General features: G+C 35.5%; 2 protein-coding genes across 2 annotated transcripts in view; both read right to left on the reverse strand.

The window, feature by feature from the left end:
* The window catches only part of LOC145683793 (uncharacterized), a 44,583-nt gene extending 43,639 nt beyond the window's left edge, over nt 1-944 (reverse strand). Inside the window, exon 1 of the mRNA XM_081755375.1 lies at nt 599-944. Within this exon, the coding sequence (XP_081611501.1) occupies nt 599-680 (82 nt within the window). The 5' untranslated portion in view covers nt 681-944. The remainder of the gene's footprint in view (nt 1-598) is intronic.
* Nucleotides 945-8,693: 7,749 nt separating this feature from the next.
* LOC145682711 (glutamate receptor ionotropic, kainate 2-like) lies at nt 8,694-10,238 on the reverse strand. Its single transcript, XM_081754099.1, has one exon. It carries the CDS (start codon nt 10,236-10,238, stop codon nt 8,694-8,696), a length of 1,545 nt encoding a protein of 514 aa, XP_081610225.1.
* Nucleotides 10,239-11,275: the final 1,037 nt, after the last annotated feature.

An 11,275-nucleotide genomic window follows, 5' to 3' on the forward strand; every position in this document is an offset into this window, starting at 1 on the left:
CGGCGCTCCGTTATACTAACCACAAAGAAAACAAATGAAAATCGTGTATTGTTCAGTGTTGCCAACTTACTAGAACAGAAATGATGGGCATTTCAATAGTTAATGTTCTTTATGGAACACCCTTTAGTACAATAGAGACCTTTGTGTCAGTATACACCCAGAAAAGCACGGTAGACCTTATAATTCAATTGTATCCTTTTTATTTAAGTATTCCTTAATGATTCCACATTTTTATTTATTTATTTATTTATTTTTATTTTATTTTCTTTTTTTTACATAATTGAATCCTCTTAAGGAAAACCACTCTAGACAACCGATTTTAGTTGAAAATTTTGGGTAGTCGCCTTGAAGAGGTTTCACTGTATATACATATACGGGGTATTAATGAACTATACCGACAAACTTAAATAAGAGATGATTTCTCACATCAAACAAGAGGAAAAAATGGGTCAAAAGATTGCGATCTTGCCAATAATAAGTTTTCGGATCAGTGCCCACAAAATTTTTGAACGGCCCCTAAATCGAGTTTCGTACATTTTACGGAATAAGCACATGACACTGAGTTAAGTAATAAATCAACTAATTAATGTAAACTTACCTTGCGAAATATCCCGTTGGGGCCATGCCCCCACTGAAGCCCAAATGGTGATGGCAAATATAAAAACTGGACAGAGCTTCATGATTTTAAATTAGAATTTCAACACACTTCTTGTCTTGAAAGCATAAAAATTAGGTGTAAGAAAAAACCGTGCTAGTGAAGAAACATGTGTGAACTAAGCGAAAATCCTTTTGGCACGAGGAAACGATTGTTCAACTGTTTTAAATTAAAAGAGATCCCTGAAACAGACACTGGTTTTTAACAAAAAGGTATACTGTATACCTCCCATAAGATAACCTTGGTCCACTACACTTATATACGAAACCCACGTTTTGCATGCTTCACAACCTACGCTGGTCTTTTTCCCCTCTGGTCCCTCCAGGCACCTCGCAAACAACCCCTTCGTCCCCCCGCCCCCTTTACAAGTGTCTACGCACACAGACAAAAAAAGCTAACAAAAAAGAAAAGAAAGATTACAGTTTGTATTTCTTCTCAGAGCTCTGCCGGGAAAATACTGATTGCTATGTCATGAATCTTTAATAACAGATCATTCTTGCATTGATGGAACAGATTTTTTCTTTTTCTTTTCTTTTCTTTTCTTTTTTTTAAAAATTCATGAACTCTTGATGTAATGGCTTTTCTTCCCATCAAAATGTGCAATGCACCTGAAGAAGCGATAATCGCATACAAAAAATGCACGTGCATCTTTTTCTTAGTTTTTTGTTTTGAAAAAAAAAATGCCTGGACATAGTTTTCCTTCGCACACACAAAAAGCCAGATGAGATTATCAGTGTGCCAACTCAGGAAATAGTTAATAAAAGCATGACAGGAAAATAAATCGCAATAGAAATTTGGGATCAGGATTTCTGCCAGACATAGGCGTAAATTGCATCCCTGCAACCCCCGCGGCACAGGGAGGCACATGAGCTCCTGAGGCGCAACATATATATAAAGTAGGGTGTAAAATATATAGAAAGTAGGAGCGCATAACTAAGGGTTGCGGAGGGGGTGCTGAAGCTTCAAGTTACGCCACTGCTGCCAGACTTTGCACAGTAAGTCTAATTTCACCTGGAAGAGTTGCAATATTCTATTACAAGAACGCATTTGCTATTAGCATCATAAATTGCTGGTATTAAATACCATTGGTGGCATTATAATTTGCAATTATTGTAATTTGTGTCAAAATTTCTTAAGTATTAATTACTATTTTCGTCATAATTTACAAACATTAACTACCATTGATGTAATCCAGGGTTGGTTCTACCATATGTGCAACTTGTGCATTTGCACGGAGCGACAAAATCTGTCACAACTAGGTCTATATTACTTAAAATAAATATTTCTTGTTGGAAACAGACTTCATGATAGTGGTAATTAAATTTACTAAGCTGACCTATTTGAATACTACGTTCATGAATCATGTTTAGGTTGCATTAGTTTAAGATCACGTGGACAGTACTAGATCAAATGTTCAATCAAATCCCAGCATGAATTGCTTGATTATCGTCAAATACAAAGGACTCGATTCTCGAACAGTAGGGAATACCTGTTCCATATAGTTAGTTATCACAGCTTTTGATATGAAAACTAGTCTTGTCTTTGTTATAATCAAATTGCTTATCATTGAAGATGGAAACAAAGCTTTTTTTAAAAAAAAAAATTAACAGATGTAGAAGGAAAATCAAGAAATAAAGATAAAAAAGCTAGTTACACTGGAATTGCAAACTGATATATTGAGATTGAAGCTCGATATTGAATTCTATAAAAAGGATTACTATTTTTCCTTTGCAGGTGTGTTTGCTTTATCTTTCACTAACATAATAGATTATTATTTAAAGAAAGAACATACCCAACGAGATTGCATTTGTAATGTATAGGCCTTTTTTGAGTGAGAGTCCGCTTTTCCTCCCCTTCGTTGTTCATGATGGGGCAGCATATTTAAAATCGTGGCTTTCAAGATTTGTTCTTTCTGGAGCAAGGGGGCGGCAAATGAAACCATTACACGTGGCGGCAAATTGCCTAGGACCGGCCCTGCGTGTATCCTTACATTGATTACCATAAATATCATAATTCCCGAGCATTAACTTCCATTTGCGTCATGATTTCCTTGTATTAAACACAATTGATGTTATAATATACTGACATGTATGCCATAATTTTCCAACATTAAGTACCATTTGTGTCATTTGCTAACCGTAACTATACCACTGTAATAATATATTAACTACCATGTTAATCATAACTTCTCAGCATTAACTACCTTTTATGTCATAATTAGTAACATTAACTACCATCTATCTCACAAATTCCCAGCATTAACTTCTTTTTCCCTCATAATTAGTAACATTAACTATATCTACAGTATGTTATAATTTCCCAGCATTAACTACCTTTTGAGTCATAATTAGTAATTAACTACCATCTATGTCATAAATTCTCAGCATTAACTGCCTTTTGCGTCAAAATCAGTAACATTAACTACCATCAAAATCATAATTTCCCAGCATTAACTCCTACTTGAGTCACACTTTGTAACATTAACCACCATCTATGTCATAATTTCCCAGCATTAACTACTTTCTGCGTAACATTAACTCTCAGGCAGTGGTACACCTTCACCGTGATTTTTAAGTGTTAACAACTATTTACGTCATATTTTCTCAGCATTAACTACTTTGTCATAATATTATAACGTTAATTGCCATCAACATTAAAATTTCCGACCACTTGTGTCACAATTTGTTAGCATGAACTACCATTTCCGTCATAGTTTGGAACCATTTGCGAGCATTAACTATTATTTGCAAAATTTGGTAGTATTACCACCTCGATGCCTCGACTGGAAATCGTGCTTCTATGTGGTCGATTCGATTTTACAAGTATCTCTGGTGGACACAGTCCAAGTTCTACTATTCATGGAGGTACATAATTTCAGGACGAAGCTATCATCGTGACAAAATTAGTGGAATTGAAAGGTTCGAACTCATGTCAGCAAGAAAAATAGTTCGCTGAAAGACTACGCTTGAAATGTTTCATCTCATTTTTTGCACTTAAAAATTTTATTTATAGAAATTTCAACAATTACAAATAACTCAATATACGAGGTACATCCAGAAAGTAAGTTTCCCACGCGTCCCATAGCTAGGAAACCGTATGTTGCGCGAAGCGACTACGTGTACGTGAGAGAGTAAGGCCCTAACATGACGCATGAGCCAGCAAAACTTCCCTAATTCTCTCAGTATCGTCGTGGCAGTGATTGAAGATTGGCGTTCCTATTCCAGCTCCCGCCGCGTTTGAAGTGCGAGCAGTGATAAAGTTTTTTGAATGCACAGAGCATAGCACCGATTGAAATCCATCGTCAGCTGTATCGTTGCAAAAATGTCAATGCTGACCCTGTGCGCCTTGCGTTGTGCTCTAGGGTCAGTTACTTCAACACAAAACTTCTTGATCAACAGGTAGTCCGTAACAGTGGTGTGCAATAAGGAGCGGAAAATCTGTAGGAACTGCTTGCTCATGCCGTTAGGCCCATGGACCTGGAACAGCTGACGATGTATTTCGATTAGTGCTATGCAATGTGCAATCTTAAATGCTCAGATATCAAGAATGAGAACTGCTATCACATGAGTGTAGTTGTAACAATTATTTTGACAACTTTTTGACAACCATCTATCTTGGATTATTCATTTCCAAGATATTAGCAGTGCTACCTAATTTCGTCACACCACCTTGAATTAGCATGCTGTGCAGGTCTCCGAGTCACGTGCTCTCTTACGTGTTACTTGTGGTATCCAATAAAAAATATGCTCTTATCTACCTTGTATGGTCTGTTTCATAACAGAGTTATATATATATATATATATATATACAGAGAGAGGGAGATAGTTATTAAAAATTAGAATAATACCAGTGCAAGTAACCTATGTGGATGTTGTTCGACTATCATACTTTCTACTTTTGAATTGTTGGCTCATGCTTCATTAAAGGTCTTCACTTTAGCGAAATTAAACTAACGCTAATTTTTGAGTATTTCTGTAATATCTTTAAAAAAAATAAAAATATTGGAAAAGCAGAAACGTAGTGAACTAGACAATACAATTTTGCATATGAAACTTTAGCACAATTCACCTATATGCTTTTGGTATGTCGCTATTTACAGAACTCGCAAAAAGTATTAAATCTATCTGCAGATGCAAATCGAAAGCAGATAGATGAGTTGTGATAACGGTATCACATGCAAAGTCGTATTGTCTAGTTCACTACGTTTCTGCTTTTCGAATTTTATTTGTTTTGAAGATATTACAGAAAAACTCTAAAATTAGCTGGAGTTTAATTTCGCTGTAGTGAAGACCCTTAAGATCCAATTGTTCATCCTCCACGTCGCAAAGTTCTACCACCATGAGATTGAGAAGCAGGTTCTTCTCCTGATAGTAAGACCCCTCACTGAACGATTGTTAATTCAATCAATGATGTTATCAAAACTACCTAGCTATTAAAAATTTTATTGTGTTCATTGCATAGGTGATTCGAAAAACCAGTTGACATAGGAACCATTCGACAACATCGACTCTTACGAGATTTAAGGTGGATCACAACCCGGAACTCAGTACATATGTTAGCTCCTTGCCTTAACTACTGCGCAATCAAACGTTATATATTATAAATATTGTACTATAAGATAGAGTAATGTTTCAGCTACAGCACAAGACACTGATTCATTTGGTTGTGTCTCCTGATATCGAAAAATGTAACAAATAAAAGAAAATATTTGATTCGTTTTACAATGAGCATACAAGATGGCAATTGCTGTAAGATCTTAGAAAAGTGCTGAGTTTTACGAAATGTTTATTTGTATGTCTAAAGTATTTTAAAGTAACGATCTTATTACAAACTAGATATATTGTTTGACCGTTTTTCGTGTTATGTTTCATATTTTATTTAAATCTTAATTTACATTTAAGGAAATATATTTTGAGACGAAATTTGCGCAGAACGCCATAATGCGTTGTTGCCAAATTTGTACGTTTACTGTAGTAATCATAATGAGTAAATTCCTGGATTCTAGCGTTGCAGTTCGAGAAACGGAATTGCGGAAAGAGTCAAAAACTAATTTCTATAGTAAGTATCCAAGCAGAATTCCATGATTACTTCCTTTATTATCTGGCAACACTTTACTCAAGCAATACTTACACCGTACCTTATACTTACATATTGGCGAATTGGTCACGAACAATAACGAAAATTACTCAAATTTACTATATTATCCATCAAGATTCATTGCTCACATCGTTAATTTAACCATTCTTATTTACTGTATTAATTTACTTAATTCATCGTATTTATCCAATTATTTCCTTAAACCATAAATTTACGTTTAACATTCGGCCATCTATTATATGTACAAACAGGTACAGGGAAAGGAATTGTTTAGGTTTAACATTATTATTGGATTATCCACAGAATCTTAGACTCAGGTAATGTGTACTAAAGCATGTTGGAGTTTGAACCTACAATTTTTCGAAATCAATGTAAAAAAAAAAAAAAAAAATGCTAAACATTAGATACAAAAATGCCTCTAAATTTGAATTTACTAGACGTGAGCATAACATTAGAAGAGGAACAAAGAAATTTACAGTTCCATACTATTTAGTTCCATCGTTTCGAAAACGCGTAATTATTGTATCTTACTTTCTAATAAAGAACGGTTTAAAGTATTATCATTATAACCAGGGGTAAAAGTGGTTCTGAAAAAGTAAATGGACGGTAGGTAGCGGCATGACGTCACGCCGTCTCCCTGCCTGTCTTTGCCGATTGTATTTTTAGTAACAGGGGGACGTCATACATATTTTTTAGAGGTGGGAGGACGACATCCCCCCGCGTTCTCCCTCACTTTTACTTCCTGATTTTGATCTTTAGTCAGGTGAGCCAGGTATTTCTCGTGCTATATTAATATTTTTGTTTGAATTTGATGGATTTCAATTTTCACATATTTTATTTTAAAAAATGTGTATATAAATGTAATTAATTCGGAAGCAGAAAACGATATAAAGAAAAAGATGATTTGGTAGTACGTAAGCTCAAATGTTAAAATTAAATTTGTGAGTCCGCCATTTTTGGAACTCCCAGTCAATACTAACATGGGAGTAACATTTAAACTTACATGCAAAATGTGACATTACGAAAGCAATTTTGTGACGACACGGAAACCACGACATAACTACTATTACATAGGTAATTCAACTATTAACTAACCTAAGTAGATATAACACAGCTATGGTTATTCTAACATCACCAAGGGCGCCCATCAAGGGGGGCAAGATGGGGCGCTCGCCCCCTAGAAGAAATTGTACTTCGGAATAGCGAAAACCCAATAGAGTTTTTAGAATAGTTACAGCAAAATTTGAAACTATATTTGAAATGTCGTTTATACTTGCCCCCAATTTGGAAACCACAACATGGGCGCCCTTGACCATCACCTAACCTATGTAGATGTTATTCAACAATTACATAGGTTATTCAAATTCAACTATGATATCAATTTTTCAGCTATCAATTAACCTATGTAGCGATGTTCAATAAGATAATACTGAAACTAGAAAACTCAAATTACTTGAATTATTTACACGACAAATGATGGATATGTTCAAAGATATAGAGCATATGGAGAGGATTGACAAGCATTATGGTGGGGGTGATCAACATGCGTAAGATCATAAGTCTTGCCATAATAAATGACAAGATAGAAATGACCAACATATGCAAAATCATATCATAAGCGTTACCACAAGATACGGATGGTCAAAATGCGCAAGAACATAAGCGTTGCTATGACAAATGTCAAGTTAGAAGGAGTCCAACATGTGCAAGATCATAAGTGTTGCCATAACAAATGTCAAGATAGTAGTGGCCAACATGTGTAAGATCATATGTGTTGCCATGAAAGATCTCAAGATAGGAGTGGCCAACATGTTTCAACATCATAAGTGTTCCCATGACAGATGTCAAGATAGTGGTAGCCAACATGTGCAAGATCACAAGTGTTGCCATGATAGATGTCAAGATAGGGGTGGCCAAAATGTGCAAGATCATAAGTGTTGCCATGGCAGATGTTAAGATAAGGGTTGTCATGACAGATGTTAAGGTAAGGGTGACCAACATGTGCAAGATCACAAACGTTGCTATGACAAATGTCAAGATAGAAGGAGTCCAACATGTGCAAGATCATAAGTGTTGCCCTGACAGATGTCAAGATAGGAGTGGCCAACATGTGCAACATTATAAGTGTTGCCATAACAAATATCAAGATAATGGTAGGCAACATTTGCAACATCATAAGTGTTGCCATGATAGATGTCAAGATAGAGATGGCCAAAATGTGCAACATCATAAGTGTTGCCATGGCAGATGTTAAGGGTGTTCATGACAGATGTTAAGATAAGGATGACCAACATGTTCAAGATCATAAACGTTGCTATGACAAATGTCAAGATAGGAGTCCAACATGTGCAAGATCATAAGTGTTGTCCTGACAGATGTCAAGATAGTAGTGGCCAACATGTGTAAGATCATATGTGTTGCCATAACAGATGTCAAGATAGGAGTGGCCAACATGTGCAACATCATAAGTGTTGCCATAACAAATTTCAAGATAGTGGTAGCCAACATGTGCAATATCATAAGCGTTGCCATGATAAATGTCAAGATACAGGTGGCAAACATGTGCAACATTATAAGTGTTGCCATGGCACATGTCAAGATAGTGGTGACCAACATGTGAAAGATTCACGTTGCATTTCCAATATTTCACATTTCTTTAAAGGAAAAAAAAACAACTTTTCTTGTTGATCTAGTGACTAATATGCATGGATTTGATGCAAGGTTCCGAGTTCGATCCTCAGTGGAAGATAATCGAACGCACTATAGTTGTAAAAATTTCCCTTGAAAGCAATGTCCCATAGCTGTCGTCTTAAATAACCTCGCTACTGACTAAGGAGTCTAAATTCAAATCAACAAAAACAGACTTTTATAAAGCAAAATCTGCTGTGGCATTGCTTTCAAATTCAATAGCCCCACCTAAAGTTACCGTTTCTCTGTTGAATTACCCAGAATTTGACCTCGGTTTTCGGTAGCAACATCTATGGAATTTCTCCATTAGAAAACAGAAGAATGAACTAGATAATCCAAGCACAAGAAGAAAGAACGCTCCTTGCAAATGATACAGTGAAATAACTACAGGCTCTTTAGATTCCGGATCAAAGTTTTCGTTATTCAAGACACTGTGTTGATATGAATATTCTCTGATAATATGATTTTCCCAGAAGGTAATTAATCCTGCTTCTACTATCCTGATAATATAAATATCAAAAGGTATTTTGTAGGGAGAACCCTTCCGAAGAACCATAGCGATGTATCCGTCAAAAGCGCATTGATCCATTAAGTGCAACTTTTCCATTAAGTTCTGTTCAATATATTCGATGTAGGCTAGATATCCTGTATCCAATTTCTCAACACTTACAGCAAAATCCCCCTGTGTTAGCCTATCATGAAGATCTTTTTCGTCTTCACATAAGATAAACTGTTTCTCAAGTGCTTGCCCGTACGGATCGTCTGATTCTAATAGTGTATACATTACGTAGTCCTCTTTGGCACCCCACAAGATTCGACTCTCGACCAACTCTTTTAAAGTGTTTATGTCAGGTTGTTTAGACGGGACTGTTAGATTTGAAATAAGGCTACTGTTCCAAGCGACTGTTAATAACATGCTAGTTATAAGTGCCGAAATCACAATATGGCGCAAAGTATCATGGTACTCTTCTGGGGGTGCTACCTGACTTAACAAACGTATGTTTTGCACAGTGCAATATTCAAAACTACATAATGGGCTTGACTTCAAACCGGGAAACAATTTCTTGTGAATCCGAGCAAAGCAATATTGAACCCCAGATGAAAACAGATAGAATATAGCAATTGCCAACCAAACTTCCCATTGAAGAGGTCTCAATATAGATTCCCAATGAGGATATGATGCCGGTTCTGGAGTTAAGAAAGTGAAACAAGATTTTCTGTATGGTTTCGTATGATCGATATACAGACTATCATTATATTCTATGTAGAAACCAGCAATAGCAATGTCTAACCTGTTTTGGTAGATCTCACCCAGGAGATAAGTTCCTGAACCGTTATCAAACATCTCACCCCAATTTTCGGTATCTTGCACAACTGGAACCCAAGTAAAATTCAGTAAATTTTGAAGTTCGTTTAAAATTCGTATCTCTGTGCCCTCAATCACACTGTTAGATTTTTCATCAAGTATTACAAAAGGAGGGTAATGAAAAATTCCTACAAGCAATTCATTTCCTTTGAAGTTAAATCTTTGTTTTGGATGCTTTGAAGCGTAATGCAGTGGTAAATTTTCAATCCAGAAATCTGGAACAATTCCACTTCCATCTACTGGCCGTAAATGTGTCCAGATCTCGAAATCTGTTTGGTAGTGAGCATCAGATGTCCGTTCTTGCAAAATAAGCACCTCAGCTTTGTATTCTAAATTTTCCATACTCAAAATATTTGTTACATTCTCATTAATTGCAATAGGCGCCATCAAGAGTTTCCAATTACCCATTGATGGCGTTAGAAGTAGAAACATGTTCAGAATCGCGAAAACTTCAGCACAGAATTGATTCACAAACACTACAAGATGTACACAATTTTGACTCATCATATTTTTCATGTAACTTATCACTGTCGTATTTAAATGTAACTTGCCACTTGATAATGGAATTGTTGACACAAAGAATGTTGAAATTTGAGATAGTTGGGGTAAATATAAACGCGCACTGTCACTATATTTAGGGATGTAAAAGCATGCAACACAGTAATTGCTATGAAAATGTGTAGACACTGTGTGAACAGAAAGGTTTGGCAAGTAAATTTCATGTTCGGCTATTTTTAACTCTTCTAGTAATAGTGTGATGCTAGCTTGTACGTTAATAATGATTGAACTTGAGAATAGCAATGCAATCCACATTGCAGTAGACATTGCAGTAGATCAAGTATCTTAATACTTGATATATTCTCAGGCTAAGGATGTTGCTATTAAACAATATTAAATATACAACTATTATTATTATTATTATCGTTGTAAAATTTAAAGAGTAAGTGTGTATCCTATGAACACTCTTCTTACTTTACGCTCGCATTGAGCAAATATTGAATTTTCTCAGCAATTGTACGGTAATTATTTGAAAACTGTTGGTAATGACTTTTTATCTGGAAGTTATTGAAGTAAATTATCGTATACAAGACAATGTTGCCAGAAATAAAAGAATTCTTGTATGAATTGAGCTACGTACACAGTCCTCTTCGTTACTTATAGAGCTAAGAAAATAAGAATACAAAATAAAAGAGGTCGATATTTTCTTGTTTCAATTTACTCGATTTTGATTCCTCGTGTTTTCAATTCGATTATGGCCGTTTCGAGAATATGTAGATGGTCAGAGTTCCTGGTATAAAATGACGCAAGGTATTTTAAATGTTTCTAATAAAGATTCCTATATTTTTAAAGAAATCTCCTTCAAATGATCGGCGAAATTTTTTATGATCTGATCAATAGTGTTACTCTTCAGCTGGAGATAAATCTGGCGTATATGAAGAGTGTGTAAAATAACAATTATTGATGCTTAA

The sequence above is a fragment of the Thermobia domestica genome, chromosome 4 (genome assembly GCF_964235325.1).
Source record: "Thermobia domestica chromosome 4, izTheDome1.hap1.1, whole genome shotgun sequence".
Lineage (NCBI taxonomy): Eukaryota > Metazoa > Arthropoda > Insecta > Zygentoma > Lepismatidae > Thermobia > Thermobia domestica.